Consider the following 17,181-nt stretch of genomic DNA (forward strand, 5'->3'; position numbering starts at 1 on the left):
GACAAATGCATGAATGAGAGTTTCGGTGACTGAGTCGGTGAGTGACGGCCGGAGTCTTGAAATGTTACGTGAGGTGAAAGAAGGCAGATTTGGTGATGCTCTGGATGTGGAAACTGAATGAGAGTGTGGAGTCCATAATGACGCCCAGGTTCCGCACTTTGGGAGATGGGGAGGTGGGACAGCCGTCGATGACCAGGGTGAGGGTGAAAATAACCAGTTGTCGGGTTTTCTAAACCCAGTATTTGGGTTGCATTGAGAGAAAATGGGCAACAAATAGCCATGCAATGAAATAAAACAGTTCGACATAATTATTCATTTGACAGTTTACTTTATTTTTGAATGGATAGCCTACTCTAAAAGCAGCATCAGCATGTGATAAGTTACATCCATGAAGACAGCTAGATTCCACGGTCCATTTGGGGGTCAGCCCTGTCAATCAAAGAAAGAAAAAGAGTAAATTAATCACTGCTATTGACAGAACTTTATATCAAGACTTTCACGAACCATGATCAGTGAATGATGTTGACAAACATTAAAAATCTGGAGACACAATATTAGCGCAACACACTCGGAAACCATGACCACCTCATGGAGTTGTTTAACAGCAGACTGACAAACATACGTTCAGTAATATTAACGTTAGTGGCAGTGATAGTTCTACCGTTAGCTAGCTCATGTTAACACATTCAGTTAGTTAAATTCAAGTTGTCTGTAACGTTAATGTTACCACCAAAAACCACCCAGTAAGTTACATGGCTATAATATGAAGCTACCCTGAATGAATTAATATGTTGTTTGGCATGAGGAAACTTTTGCTTCTCATTTGTATCCCTTCTGTTGCTAAAGAGGCAAAATGGTGATTCTCTTTTAAGGATCATTTAAGTATTACTTTTGTCACAATTATTTCTCCTAATTTTGCCTTAGGAGAAATAAAACAAGCAAAAGATGAGACACATAGCAATAAGACAAGTAGGAGTCACATAAAATATATTAGTTTGAGAAGCAGGAGAAATACGGGAGACCTCTTATATGTTTGAGTGTAGTCTCACTTACAACTTGTTTCTCCTTAGAAGAAATAATAGAGCAGATGGAGTCACATACGAGATATTAGTTTGAGAAGCAGGAGAAATACAGGAGATCTCTTATATGTTTGAGTGTAGTCTCATTTACAACTTGTTTCTCCTTAGGAGAAATAATAGAGCAAATGAGGAGACATTGCAATGAGAAACTGTTGAGAAGTAGGAGTTACAATTGAGATATCAGTTTGAGGGTCAAAAAATAAGGCACTCCATAGCATTTAAAACTTTTATTTTATAAAACAAAGCAAAACAGTTGTACTTTAAAAATGGACTTTAAGCAATGGGAGCTTGCACAGATGCACTTTAAAATGGACTTCAAGCAATGGAACCATGTTAATGCCTTGATAGGTTCTTTTTATAATGTGTATTCTTCTTTTTTTGTGTGTGTGTGAGTGTGTATGTGAGTATTATTTTTAAAAGCTGCACAAGCAAATTGCATTGTACTGACCAACTGTACAATGACAATTTAAGACTATCTATAAATCATACAACATGGAGAAATGAACTAATAAACAATGCACCATAAACAAACTGAACTTGTGCCAAAGCGTGCCATATTGTGTACAATGGTGGATGAAAGCGTGGGCTGGTCAATCTGCGTCTTTTATCCTGGTGGTGGAACCAACCAAAGGGAGGAGGGAGAGAAGAGCAGAAAATAGAACATTGTTAGTTTGTGAGCCACTCAAAAATACAAAGGAAGACATTTGTTTGACTGTCTGCTTTCATAACTGTGGGAATTTTGATACAGCACAAAGATCAGACACACCTTATTAATCACTTAAACACAGAATGGGGGATGTGATAGCTACCACTCATATTTGCTATATGTTGCCCAATTGAAAAACAGATTTTATTGATATATTTGTCAAGCTTAAACAAGTTTGTTGAATCACCTAGACAAGTTATGGACAAGAAAGTAAAGCTGACTCAATATGGCAAAAAAGCCTTCAGTATCTTCTTTCCATTACAGGGTTTCCCCAGTTTGACCACCCCAAATAAGACTAGACCTTTTAAGACCACTTACATGAAAATTAAGACCTACATTACACCCATTATGCGGTTGTAAAACACCAGATCAAATCCATAATGACAATTAAAACAACACTTCCCCATGATGTGCTGTCCTCTCCTTTCAACAGATTATGTTGATTCATTGCTGCCGGTGCGAAAACCCAAAGTATTGTTTGCGCATATTCCAAGAAATTAGACTAGTGTAGTTGTCACGATACCAAAATTATTGTTTCGATACCGATACCACATCAAGAATAGCAATTTCGATACTTCTTCGATAATTCTTAAAAATGTATTTGATTTGGGGGCCCAGACCACCTTGACATCATCAGTAATATTGAATATAGTGTTATCATTCACATCAGTGGGCATCCTAGATTCTGCTTGACTCTTTCCACACACACAGAAAATTATGACTTATTTCATGTTTCTATTTCATATACCTTCGAATTCATATAAAGTGTACAGTTAATGTATAGTATTTTTTAATCTGCATGATTACTATTAATCTGCTTAATTGCTAAACATATTTAGTCATTTGAATACTTAATATTTATTTTTAAAGGAACCGTATGCAAGATTGTGGCCAAAGCTGGTACTACAATCACTTTCAAATTACTGTAGAGTTCTGTATCCCCTTCCCCTCCCCTCTGACTGGCAGAGCTGGCAACCCGGATGCCGAAACACTACTGACTTTGTGATAAGTAGATAGGTGGACGGTGGCGCATCAGGCCAAAACACAACATGACAACATAAACATCAGTTGAGGGCTGCAACTTCACTTTTTAAATGACAATATCCTGGCCGGACTACTGTTGTCAGTGATATAAGTATTTGAAATGAACATGATTTCTTAATGTCTATGACATATCAGGGCCATTTTATGATTCATTGAAATACATTTCTTACATACGGTTCCTTTAAACTATTACACCTAGGCAAATTTTAATGTGGTGTGTAGGCCTAGGTGTAATTGAGTGCTTGTCACTTTCAGAAATACGTGAGTAATTACTGTAGCCTTCAGTCTCACGGTTTTAGGCTAGTGAAAAATAGTTGCACATAATGTATAAGGATATGTGGATGCAATTCATTGTTGTCTGTCATTAGATAAAATAAATGTAAATAAAAAACTATCAAGTTTATAGAAGGGATCATGTTCAATAATGATTTTAGCACTAATGACGAATGACATACATGACCTGAGCTAGCAGAATTAGTTAGCAAGGAGCTCTCTCCAGATGTAAAAGTTTGCGCTGCCTATTTCTAAATGACATTAAACCCAATAGTAGACCTATGTACATCTCATAGCCTAGGTAGGTTAGCAACACAAAGTTGAGAGGTGCAAGTGAGCAAATCAACTTGATATTAGCCTATTATTATTATGTGTTACCACAGAAGCACTTAAGCAGGGGTGAAAGTAGTTTTTATTTCTTGGTGGTACTATGATATAGAGTTATAATGCGCGCCTAGAGCGCGCGCCGAAAATTTCACTTAGCCTAATTATTTATTATTTATTTATTTGTTTATTTACTGTATTATAGTCTACTTATCAAGCATTCACTAGGACTTCTTATCACTCTAGTATCACTCTTTAACCCACCTGCATCTGTTTTTGATTATGAATAAATTGCAAACACTTAATTTCAACATTTATTTATTTATTTAACCTAGTTACTCTGCTCACTCCCACTTCCAATCAATTTTTTTTTATATAGGCTACTGTATATCATGAAACACGTTTCTTTGAGTCATGCCTTTTTATTTGGGAGACTGCAACATACTTCTGTCCGCTAAAACACTTTCATTATTGCTGCGCAAGATCTGGTTAAGCCGTACACGCGCTGTCTGTCTCGTGTCTCTCCAGCGAAACACTGCACACATAAAACCAGAATAGGCTATTGAAACATCAACATATTTTTCTTTAGCCTGTATGTTTTTTTTATTTGGGAGACTTTCCAAGAAACGTCCGTCTGCTAAAACACTTTGGATACCAGTGCACGTTGGCGCAATTACTGTAGGCTACTGTACGTGCGCTATAGCTTGCTCGTTGTCTGTCCAGCTGCACGGGAGGTTTAGACACAATTCAGATACAGTTCAGAACGAAGTATATGAAATATATTTTGGGGGAAACATGTTGCTTCTGGTAATTTGACGTTAGCAGTTGTGTTGTCATGCTGAAAGTGCTATATTTTTCAGAGACAGTATAGTTTTCTTTCCGGTACGGCGTACCCTCTCCAAATATTTTAGTGGTACTCCGTACCGGCCAGTACCGGCTTACTTTCACCCCTGCACTTAAGCTAAACTAGCAGCCATGTCTCGCTGTTTATGGCACGACAGCTGCGCATATGTGTGTGAGGAGAAAAGACGCACAGCCACGGGCTTGGGGAGGAGACACTAAAAGCATGCCTTGTGCACACGAACAAGAACACGGTCATTCTTAAAAGTATTGATACTAATAAAATTAGGTATTGTGACAACTGCTAATAGCTATTGCGACACTTTTGTAGTATCGGTGCACCGTGCAACACTAAATTAGACGATCTCTGATGTTACGCAACCCCCTGTTGAATTTTCACATTGTTGTTGTTTTTTCCCCCATTTCACCTTGCTTGCAGGCTAGTATGATTAAAATTTAAGACCTTTGTTTAAAAAATTAAGACTTCGGCAACAGAATTTAAGACTTTTTCAGACCTTAATTAAGGAACATGACATTTAAGACCGTTTAAAGACTTTTAAGACCCCGCGGCTACCCTGCATTAGGTCAGGAATACCAAAAGTACTTCTATACGGCTCTGGGCTATACTTCCCTGTCCATAACTCAGAATTGGCTGTGCCACATTTTCTTTTTCCTATGAACAGCACACAGTGATTTCCAACAAGAGCTATGGATCAATTCATACCGGATTTGTCCTTTAAAGGTGCCATGTGTAAGAATTGAGGTAAAAATATCCAAGAAATGAGCTACACGCATCAAAAGAATGAGAAGAAATTAGGGCGATTGTGTCATTTAAAAAATGACAAGGTATAGCGCTGCAGGGATATCAACCTGAATTAGCATGCTAAATTACTAGCCACAGCCCGACAGGTGTCATAATGCCAGTTTCGGCCATGGGAGGCGGTACGCGGGCGACATAACCACCAGCCAAACTGCAATACACATGTCTCGGTTGTTACCGTAGGGTAGACCAACTCACTTTCTGTAGGTATACTGCCCCCATCTTTTATGGAATGTGGAGTATGAATTGATTTTTTGGCGGACATTACACATGGCACCTTTAAGTGATTTGTAAACAAGTAGGAGTGCTTTAGGGTCAATCCGGTAAATCAAAGACAATGGGTGTGTTCGAAACGGGTAAAGTTGCTGTCTTTTAAGATATCTAACTGGGGAGCAAGGCAGCAAGTGCGGTTCGAAACCGAAAAAACAAATTCTGCTGCCTTTTAAGATATTTTAGAATTCCCAAATAACGGTCATTTTTGAAGGCAGCATCGATGCACACTTCATGCTGCCTCCTACCCATAATCCCTTGCGGCAACGTCTGAAACAGCTGTGAAAGGTAAACAAACATGGCGAATGACATCAGTAATGGCTGCTGAATCTGTTTAAAATGTCATTTGTGTGATCTTATTTTGCTTAGATTTGCAGATTACAGATTAGAAATAAACAATTTACTATCTGATTATGCCATTGTTGTAACCATTAATAGCGTCTGGTCTGATATATCTGCCGGCCGTAAAACTAATTTATACCGTTAGCCTGCTAGCTTACGTAAGCTAATTTAGTTTAACGTCAGGCCTTTGCTAACGTCATACCGTAGTGTTAACCAAAGATTCTAGAGTGCTATGCTCATTTTTAAAAGATGCATTTAATCCAAAGTCATGTCTAGTGAGACAGCTCTCTATGTAGGGAGGGAGGCAGTAGGCAGCTGTCTCCCGTTTGGAACACACCCAATGACTCAATATTACATCTAAATTAGCCCAAAACATTTAGCTCTGATCACTCAAGAGACAATGACAATTGTCAAGAACAAAAACAAAATACAGAAAATACAGTATACACCATACAACAAATATTGTTGGTGAGTTAATCATTTTGGCCATGTCATTTTTTTACTTTTGATGTATGTTCAGCCCATCTGTAAAATATCTTCATAAAACCTAGTGGAAATTTTGCCTCTATCATTTCTATGACAATGTGATTTTGTAGCTTTCGTAGCTACACAGTTTGACGTTAACTGTATAAAGGTTGAATAATTTTAGTGCAATAGAGGCCTACCCTTTATAAAAAGCCCACCAATAATGCTCACCACAATTGGAAATCATTTAAAATAAGAGAAAATTACCCCAGCTTCATGGATGTTTTGGAACCTCCAGCCCTCGTAACAAAAGCCTTCTTGACCTTTGCGGATTCTACAGCTGTCCATCCGTGCAGTTCCACAGTGCATAACGTAGGCTGCAAATAAAAAGCAAAATCAATCTATCAGTGTGGTAATAATAGCTCTGAAACTGACAGTTCCAGTCATTGATTTTGATTAGCTGAAACGTGTTCCTTTCTGTTGTAATTCCCAAGTTAACCGTACAAAAGGTTATACATCCTTGTGTACACATCCCTACGCAAAGAATGGTAATAAATGAAGTTGTTACAAGCTGTGGCCAACCTTTAAACACACCAATATTCTTTGTGAATGAACCAGGTATCGTAAATTAATAAATGTTTTTCCTTAAAATACAGGAGGCATAAGTAAGGAACCTCCTATGTTAAAATCCCATAGAGGCAGGCAGATTTTTATTTTTAAAGGCCAGTTATTGAATGGACTCAGGATACTATGCATCCTGATAAAGTTCCCTTGGCCTTTGTAATTAAAAGATAGCCCCACATCACATACAATTCACCATACCTAGATATATCATGGTTTTATTTCAGTTAGGCTAATAGCTGATTTGATTTGCATGCTACAGATTCTATTAATTGCAAAAGAAATGTTGACTGGTAAGTTATTCATGACTGCAGATGCTGACTTGCCTATTTCTCGATCCCTCGACCGCAGCAACGCTACTTCCTAGTTTACCTGGGTTACAAGAATGCCCTTTCACTCCTGTTACAATATGCTGTAATTTATAGCAGGTTAAACAAAAGTGAGAACATATTGTGGGGAAAAATATACTTACCATTTTGGTACGCTGTTTGTTCAGCAATTTGATCTGATGGTTTAGCGTAGTCTTCCAATTTTTTAAGAAGCTGCCGGCCTCTTTTCAGTAGCATTGAGCTGGAACCAGTTTAAACCAGTGGCAATAACGTTAGCTTCGTCATCTTGACTGACATCCCAAAGACATTTTAAAATTCCGTGCATTTTGGCTACAGCATGGCTTAACACCATTCAAAACATACAGACTAAAGCTGTATAAGGCAAAGTAAGCTAGCAACGTTAAATTGTCTAACGTTAGCTTTATATACAAGCGGCACAGCCAGTGATGTAACTTACAAGTAGCTAACATTAACTAGCTAGCTAACTTTATGTGCTGCTTCGTCAGGTTGTTCAATGATATATTGAGTCTAAAAATATGCAAGAACGTTAGCAAATTACCAAAATGTTAATGTACCTTCTCTGAGTTTTCGTGGTGGCACAATCCTTCATATCCACACACCGTTTCACTTGGTTTCACTGGGCGCCAAATCTAGACTGCATTTTCTGGTAGGAGTCTTCTGCACGCGAGTTTGTCACGTCCGACCATCATAGACCTCTGGAGTCTAACTTGATTTCTCCAACTTGCTAACAAGTCGCAAGTTAGCTCTGGGGTAGCAAAAATCAAATTGTGCCGCCTTCACGTACCATTGATTATAATATCTACTCGAAGGTTGAAGACAAAAGTGCGTTTAGGAAAGCGTCTGCATCAGTGCATCTCCGATTTCAGTCTTTCTCAGGTGTGTGTGCTCCTTTCGTGAGACAGAAAGAAAAACTGAATAGGCTATCCCTCCTGCATGCGGGCTTTAGCGGGCGGGAGCGAGACATCATGTCACAGATGCAGGCGGGAGCGGGACTAAAAATGACACATTAATGCGGGAGCGGGACAGAATATTGCGGGAGCGGGCGGGCGCGGGACTGGAAAATCAGTCCCGCGCAGACCTCTAATACCAAGCCAGATACGCGGAAAATTGCACTGCTTCTTACCGTCGCGGGGTCTCAGGCTGTAGAGGTATTCAACACGTTTGTATTCGCCAGCGCGGATGATAAGGAGAAGTTCGACAAAGTTGTGGAAAAGTTTGATGAACACTGTTCCATACACCAAAGAAAAACGAAACGTTCGAACGGTATGTGTTTCGTTCACGCATGTAGTTACAAAAAGACAGTTTTGATGTGTCTGTGATGGACTTGAAGCTTAGAGCAAGGACGTGTAACTTTGGAGAGCTTAGAGATTTAATGATACGGGATCAAATAGTATTCGGGACACATGACAAAAAAGTGAGGGAGAGGTTAGAACTTACTTTAGCTGGGGCTATGAAAATTTGTCAAGCAAGTGAACTAGCCCAGCAGCATGCAAAAACGTTCAATGAGCAGAAGGATCATGACGTTGCTGCAGCGCCAGTGGCTGCAGTGACTAGGCCAACACAGAAACAGAAAAGACCACAGAAAAATACAGAGACATTTGCGTGTAAAAGATGTGGCAACCAGCATGCTCCTAAGCAATGTCCAGCATATGGCAAAATTTGCAATAAATGTAAAGGGAAAAATCACTTCACTAAGCAATGCTTTTCCAAAGGGAAACAGAGTGAAGAGGAAACAGGTGAACGTGTCCAAACAGTTGAAGAAACTGAACTATCAGATACATTCTTTGTAGGCATGGTGGCTCAGGCTGATTTTAAGCCAAGAGACTGAACAGTGCTCAAATAAACTGTGCAAAACAGGACAAGTGGATTGTGCCATTGCAGATAAATGGTGGACTCATTCCTCTAAAGCTAGACACAGGGGCAAAGGCCAATTTAATGATCAAAGCCATGAAGGTGAAACCACAGATACATCCCAGTTCAGTCAAGCTCAAAGCCTACAATGGACAAAACATCAACACAAAAGGCACATGCAGACTAAAGGTGAAACTTAAAGAAAAGGAACATCACCTTATGTTCATAGTTGTCCCAGATGGACATGACTTGCTACTAGGTGACGCTGCATGTGAAAATTTAGGCTTAGTGAAGAGGGTTTACTGCATTAACAATGTCAATGCACAGCACAGTGTGGAGTTGATAGTGAATCAATATCCAGACATTTTCCAGGGGTTTGGTGTCTTACCATTCACCTATAGACCCTTTCAAGAGAGTTCCATTATCAGCATCATAGTTGGCCCCACAAGACTTCCTTTTTAACATTCCATATGTTATCTTAATGCAGAGGAAGTAGATTGGGGCCCAAATAGAACGTTCAAGCATTGTTTTTGTTTACCTTGTTGAAAGGGTCCATAAAATACAACTGAAGGATGATGCACAGCCAGTCGTCCATGCTCCCAGGCGGGTTCCAGCGCCCCTGCGAGTAAATTTGAAGCAAGAACTAGAAAGAATGACGTCACTGGGAGTGATAAAGAAAGTTGAAGAGCCAACAGAATGGGTGAATTCGATGGTGTGTGTCTGGAAACCAAATGGAGACTTGCACGTGTGTATGGATCCAAAAGACCTGAATAACAACATAAAAAGAGAACATTATCAAATACCGACCAGAGATGAGATAAAAAGTGAAATGGCCGGTGCCACATACTTTAGTAAATTGGATGCTTCGCAAGGCTTCTGGCAGTTAAAGCTGCATGAGGACAGTACAAAGTACTGTACATTCAATACACCGTATGGCCGCTACTGTTTCCTGAAAATGCCTTTCGGAATTTGCTCCGCTCCTGAAGAATTCCACAGAACTATGGAGCACATCATAGGGGGCATTGAAGATGTACGCGTGTATGTGGATGATGTAGTCCTTTGGGGATCGACACTGGAGCAACACAATAACAGGCTCAACCAGGTCCTTCAAAGAGTCCAGGAGTGCGGGTTAAAGCTGAACAGATCCAAATGTCAGTTTAGAGTGAAGGAAATCACCTTTCTTGGGGACAAGTTGTTCAAAGAAGGTGTAGAACCAGACAAAAGCAATACTAGAAATGCCAAGGCCTGAAGACAAAAAAGGTGTTACGTGCATTAGGCATGATCAATTTCATTGGAAAATTCATTCCAAACTTGTCGTCGAAGACCGTATACTTGAGAGAACTTCTGCGTGATAGGTGCGAGTTCAAGTGGACATCTGAGCATGAAGCTGAATGGTCCCGTCTGAAAACAACTCTCACCACAGAGCCAGTGCTGATGTTTTTTGATCCATCAAAAAAGGTAAAGATTTCCACTGACGCATCAAAGAATGGAATTGGAGCTGTCCTACTGCAAGCGTCTGTAGAAGACTGGAGGCCAGTCGCCTATGCCTCGAGGACGATGACCAGTGCTGAGTGCCGTTACGCACAAATTGAAAAAAAGTGCTTAGGACTAGTGTACGGATTTCAGAAATTCCATGGTTATGTCTATGGATTGCCAAAGTTTGTGGCAGAGACTGATCACAAGCCGTTTATAGCCATCATCAGGAAGAACCTGAGCGAGATGTCGCCACGCATTCAAAGGCTCATGATGAAGCTACAACGCTATGATTTTTAATTGATTTACACACCGAGTAAGCACATAGTGCAGAACAGGGTGAGTGCTCCACTGAAACGGAAGTTAATCTACATGTTCACTTGATCACTGAGTCACTACCTATGTCTGACATGAAATCCAAGCTGATCGCTGCTGAGACAATGCAGGATGCTGTCTTGCTGAAAGTCATCAAGCTTTTGAGTGAAGATTGGCCACGAGGTAAGTGTCAACAGTATTACAACATTAGGGGAGAGCTGAGTTTCGTTAATGGCCTGCTGTTAAGGAAGAACAGAGTAGTCATTCCTCAGTCTCTGAGACCAGACATGCTGAATAGGTTGCATGAGGGGCATCTCGGCATGGAAAAGTGCAAGAGAAGGGCCAGAACAGCTGTCTATTGGCCAGGAATCAATGCTGACATAGACAGGATGGTTTCAAGCTGTGACACTTGTCTAAAACATCAAGCAAAACAGCCAAAAGAGCCCATGACTACCTGATGAGCCCTGGCAAAAAGTTGGGACTGATTTGTTTTACTTGAATGGCAAGAATTACCTACTGGTGATTGATTACCTGTCCAACTATCCAGAGATGGCACTGCTTCCCAATATGTCAGCGGCCTGTGTGATCAAACACATGAAGTCGATATTTGCAAGGCATGGGATTCCAAGGTCCTACACAGTGAGAACCAAGGATGGTCAAATCTTGAGAAGGAATCGTCGGAGTCTGCTGAAAACACAAGACACCTTGCCAGGACAGACAGATGAAACTTCTAAGGAATATCCAGCCTGCACTGCTTCGGCTGAACCAGTACCCAATGAAAACCAAAGAGCTGAAGAGACTAACTTGCCTGTGTTGAGACGATGTGGTGGAGAGCTGCAGTAACTAGGGAAGCGAGTGCATTTTGGCCGCTGGTCGAGGAGCTCCCCCCGTGACCAGCATATGACATGATCTATCTATCTATCTATCTACCTGTCTATACATATCTAGGCTATCTATAGATCTATTTATCTATAATCTGCGCTATCTACTGCTGAACAATCCCTTACTCCTCTCTCTTTACTCCTCTCTCGTTACTCTCAAGGGTCTCAAGGTGGGCTTTGGTCTGTAGCCTCCCCAAGGTGACGTAATGCAATGCATTGTTGGGGAAAGGAGAATCACTTCAAACGCTGTGAAATAGTACCTGCTTTTTCGTATTATATTCCGTTTTGTGATACCCAACAACATCAAATACAATGGATAACAGTTTAAATGTTTATTACCAACAAGCAAATTGTGCAAATTCGTTGGAAAATGAACCCTGCAACACGGCCTTTAAGTGTATGGTAGCTACATCTAAAGAAAAGGGGATGTAATGATAAGTGAATGAGGTTAACTCCCAACCACTAGATGGCTGCAGTAATGGCATAGCTACCTGATACATAGGAGATACGTGATATGGCATCAGTAGATTAAGAGAATGAAAAAGTCATGCTGAACGTGTGTGCTGACCAAGTTTAATAAATAAAAGGTTTATCTTACAAAGCTCAGTTTCTCAGTCAAATAGTAACATTACACAACAGAGTCAACTTTCTAAGCAGCCCATCGGTGGCTCTCATAGACTGATGTAACCTGGTTGTGCCTTGGGTTTAGTGAGTCTAGGCGATGCAAGTGCACTCTCTCATCCCGTCTTACCTGATCCAGAAAACAGGATATATTATGTCCACCTAGCTTTGTCTCTGGTCAAAACATGTCTCATATTTATAGCATGTAAGTCTTGTCTGTAGCCTATTGTAGATTGTACCAGGCATTAAAAACTATGCGCTCACTCTATGTGTAAAGCCACTAAATTATGTGTGTGTTTAAGCTACTGCACTAAACTCAAAACTTAATTTAGTGTCTATCCTTTTCAAAAGTTTAAACAGAATATTTCATGTTTGTGGGTTGCTGAAGTGTGGACAAACTGCTCAATTGCGTCCGAGAAACCGCTAACCACGTTAGCTAAAATGACATCTCGACATGACGAGTAGCCTAGTCTGGATGTTTTGAAATGTTAAGTTTATTCAATAGGCTACATCAACAGTGTAGAGTTGTATCAGTGTTGCCATAGTCCACTTATTATAAGCGACTTGGGCTTGTTGTTTGCGGTCGCTTCTTTTGGTCTTGCCTCTGCGTCGACTCCGCGCTGTAACTGTAGGCTCCTCTAACATGACCGCCTCAGGGGTTCGGGGAGTGGATGCTAACTATTTGGTATTGTGTCGCTTCTTTTGGGCTTATTTTTAGAGACTTGTATGCCAGTGTCACTGCAACAAGCTATAGGCTACAATCAGTGGTGATTGCTGATCTTTGGAACAGGGGAAGCTCTGATAAAAATGGTCAATTATTAAATTAATATTATTAAGGTGCTATATTGTTCTTTGAGGGCAAAAATGACCCCAAAACCCAGAATAGGCCAAACAGTAGGCTATAGAGTTGGCATGGCAGACATGGCATAATGTAGCCTACACCGTTATAGCACGCTACCTAACTTAGCCTAAATACACAACTGAAACAAAGGCAAGTCACAAACTCTGTAACTCCACATTACGGTTTTATTTACATTATGCTATTTACAAAGACAAATAGAAACCGACTGTATTGCTCCCAAATTATGAGAATTTTAGCTGCTAACGTTAACGCATCCCTTAAACCACTTCCTGTCATATCGCAACATATGCTGTCAATCAAAAAGAGTCCAGCCTCTATGACGGTTCCTCCAATCATCATACAGAAGCTCGGCGTCCGGGCCATCCCACTGTCCCATTAACTCCCAGAGACGCCGGGCTTCCCTGGAAATTACGATTTTGTGGCGCTTGACCAATAAATGTGTAGCTTTTCTGCACTGAGATCAGCCCACTCTGTAGTGCCATTGAAAGTCCAGTGAAGCCGAGCGTCTATGTGTTTTTTGCATGGTTTTTTGATGGATCGTGTCGTCACAGCAATGTATTACGGGTGCGAAATCACGGTAAATGACCGGCAAAACCTTATTGCTGAACAAACTAGCCATGAAAATGAACATGTTTTCAGCATGTTCTAGTTGGAATAGTAGGCTAGAAGCTAATGTAATAGTGTTATTTGATGTGATTTTCCGTGATATTTTAGAGGAGGCTGAGCTTCCCCTGTAGTCTTAGAGCAATCGCCTCTGGCTACAATATTGAAAACACATTGAATGTCAAATAATGGCATAGATGGTTTATGCGGGAGCAAGCAATTCATTTTCAGTGAAATTGTTTAAATAACAGTCATGAAAGAGATGTTCAAAGCCTAGCACTGCAGAATACAGTGCACAGGTTGAAAAACCTTTCTCCCACATATGAGGGTGCTGATCTTTAGCCTGAATTGCCAGGTTACTAGCAGTGAAACGTAGCAGAGGGGGCGACAATGTAATAAGGTAAAATTTGCATCTCACCGTATCAACAAATCAGGGGAGCCCTGAGCTCGTTTCCCTGCAATAAGACGGTCCTATCACGGGGTGATATGAGACAGCGACACCCGAAGAGCGTTCCTATGTCACGTTTAAATGCACACCTAACAGATGGCATCATATTCAAGTCCAATTTTTGTAATAGCCTGTTGTTAGCTAACCTGACTCGCCAGATGAATTTTGTTCCGCTTAGCTCCGCCTAGCTTCACTCACATCTGGGACCTCTTCCATTGAGAGTGATTTCTGCGCCCGATTTTATGGTACAGCCAATCAGGACGCAGGGCGGGAGTTTCATAGATGTGACATAGCGTAGAAGCGACTGAGACTGTTATCAGCGTCACGGGTTGGCTTCGATGTGAGTGGTTGAAGTAGCACGTCAATAGATGACGGACAAGTGGCTTATTCAATCATATGCAAGCATTTTTTGATTAGGCCCAGCCTTCTGAAGCAACACTCCAATGGATCGGTCCCAGATGGATGAGTGGAGCTAGGCGAAACGAAATTCATCTGGCGAGAGTCAGGTTAGTCTTCAGCACCCCAGGTTAAAAAATATGTTCCAGCACGCCTGCATTTGACCTAATACTGATAGCAAAAATAGATTAAAAATTTGGGCTTCATGTTTTTTTTCCAGTGATTGTAATAGACAGCGAGCTTATTGCAAATGTTTCACGAAAGGCCTATGACAGATTGATGTGTGGTATGCAGAGGCGAGCAAATGGAATTTTAACCCAAAGTTTTCCTTCCAATTGTCAGAATGTCTGTATTGCAAACTTGCTCTCTCCCTCTCCATTGTGTTTGTTTTGAGACTTTTTGCATACACTCTGTTCCTGCTAGACAATAAATTTGCAAGAGTCGTATACATTTTGTTTTTACAGGACAGAAACAACCTGATTCTCAAGCATGGGACACACACTGTCCAAATTAAACGCAAGAAACATCAATATCAACCCTCAAGAACCACAGATGAGTTACACTGTGCACTTCGAAAATGCTCCTTCAAATGTTAACCGCGCTGAGAGAGCGACCGAGATGAGGCACGTCTCCAAGTCTGGCACTACGGACACTTCCGAGGGGCGCCAGGGGTCGCAGCAGGATGCCCGACGGCCGTCCCTGTATAGCACCATAGACGTGGTGCCACAATTAGACTTTTATGCAAAGACAATTGTAGGTCAGCAACGGCGTTGTAGACCATCCCTGGAGGTTCTTCGCAAGTCTTTTGATGTAAGTATTTTTCGAAGGTCTTAAGTCATAATATATATATATATATATATATATATATATATTTATTTATTTTTTTTATATAAATGTAAATACACGTTTATGTGACACCAGAAACTTTAATGTGCACACCAGACAAAATTAATATGGGATATAGACTTTTTTTTAAGTTTATTGTGCCTCTAGGACCCTTAAGGGGATCTATACAAATTAGGATAGTTTTGTTACAACCATGCTAAAAACATGGCTAAAGCAGCATATTTGATTCGGTGTGCCATTCTTGCAATACATTGTTATGCACCTGTGGTGACCGGTATGTGGAAATGTTTGCATAGGATGGAGATACTGCCAGTAATGCCGAGGGCTTGGGGAACGGAAGCCTGCCAGGCATCCCAGATGTAGAGGGCAGTGTTGAGGGGGCGAAAAATGCAAAACCGCCGGTCCGCTTTGGCTGGGTTACCGGTGTCATGGTGAGCGTGCACACACACACACACACACACACACACACACACATGCAGGCAGATGTTGATACTGTTTGCCAACTGTGTGTTGCAGGTTCGCTGTATGCTTAACATCTGGGGAGTCGTTCTTTTTCTTCGTTTGCCCACCATCACCTCTTCAGTGGGCATCAGTGAGTCATCTCCAAGAGATCCATTTGTTTTTCATAATATTTGACATTTAAATGAACATGTTTGGAATGGTGGGCTTGGTGAAATACAAATGCTTCAAACTCATGTTTCAATGGTGTTCATGCATTGAATGAGATGCTTTGTTTTCAATAAATGCTGATCTGATTAGCTGTTCTACCTGACTGAGGAGTTGTGAGAATTAAAATTCAGTGGATGCAGTGAGTGGTTAGTAGGACTTTTACCTCCTGAAGCCAGAGTTTTTCACCTCTGTCACTCCCTAATGCAGTTCTCACCTGGGTCATCATCCTGATGTCCGTTGTCATAACCTCAGTGACTGCCCTCTCTGTATCTGCCATTGCCACCAATGGGAGAGTAAAGTCAGGTAAAATATTAAGCACTTTTGTTACTGTCAGACTGTGATGTACTGGTCTTTCTCCTCTCTCTCTCTCTCTCTCTCTTTCTCTCTCTCTGTCTCTCACTCACTCACTCACTCACTCACACATACACACACACACACACACAAACACACACGTACAATTAATGTGCTGTGTGTTTCAACTTCAAGTGAATGGGAGAGTTGACAAATGAGTGCATTCTCTTCTTCCTCTAGGGGGCACTTACTTCATGATCTCCCGAACACTGGGCCCAGAAGTAGGGGGACCCATCGGGATGGTGTTCTCCTTCGCCAATGCCATAGCCTGTTCGTTGAACACGGTTGGGTTTGCTGAGACCGTCCAGAAACTTCTCAAAGTGAGGGACACTTGTGGCTTTACTAAGAAGTGACAGAAAACAGTAAATTAAAAAAAGACTTTTGATTGGTTATGAGGTGTAGTTTTTTGAACTTGTGTTTTGCATAGGAACATGATGCCATTATAGTGGACGATATGAATGATGTGCGGATTATTGGATTGATCACAGTCACCGTGCTTCTCCTCATTTCAATGGCTGGAATGGAGTGGGAATCTAAGGTAAAGCTTTTGAAGTTGCTTTTGTTTTTGAAAAAGTTGTATGATAAAAAAAACGTACTAGAATTGCATGCACTGCGGTTCTTTTGAGTGCTCTACTGTAATACTGTACCCTTATTGTCATTTGTTAGCACCAGTGGAATTTAAATAAATCCAATCAGAGACCTAGACAGATAAAGACAAAGAGAACATGCAC

The 17,181-nt window shown here is 40.9% G+C and overlaps 1 protein-coding gene and 1 long non-coding RNA gene across 5 annotated transcripts in view; one reads left to right on the top strand and one right to left on the bottom strand.

Annotated features, from left to right (window-relative positions):
* The window catches only part of LOC121689398 (solute carrier family 12 member 3-like), a 76,679-nt gene that overhangs the window by 36,034 nt on the left and 23,464 nt on the right, over positions 1-17,181 (top strand). For 2 of the 4 annotated variants that reach the window (XM_042069174.1, XM_042069175.1), the window contains 6 exons: positions 15,049-15,394; positions 15,727-15,861; positions 15,947-16,022; positions 16,307-16,402; positions 16,631-16,770; positions 16,878-16,988. In XM_042069174.1, coding sequence (XP_041925108.1) covers positions 15,074-15,394; positions 15,727-15,861; positions 15,947-16,022; positions 16,307-16,402; positions 16,631-16,770; positions 16,878-16,988 — 879 coding nt within the window. In that variant the 5' untranslated portion in view covers positions 15,049-15,073. Of the gene's footprint in view, positions 1-15,045; positions 15,395-15,726; positions 15,862-15,946; positions 16,023-16,306; positions 16,403-16,630; positions 16,771-16,877; positions 16,989-17,181 lie in introns of all 4 variants that reach the window. The other 2 variants (XM_042069173.1, XM_042069176.1) reach the window with 2 other exon arrangements.
* On the bottom strand, positions 1,461-6,654 carry LOC121689504. The gene is made up of 2 exons (XR_006024781.1): positions 6,431-6,654; positions 1,461-1,688 (listed from the first exon to the last, which is right to left on the bottom strand). It is a non-coding gene; the product is annotated as an uncharacterized LOC121689504 (long non-coding RNA).

This window comes from Alosa sapidissima, chromosome 18 (genome assembly GCF_018492685.1).
Source record: "Alosa sapidissima isolate fAloSap1 chromosome 18, fAloSap1.pri, whole genome shotgun sequence".
Taxonomy (NCBI): Eukaryota; Metazoa; Chordata; class Actinopteri; order Clupeiformes; family Clupeidae; genus Alosa; species Alosa sapidissima.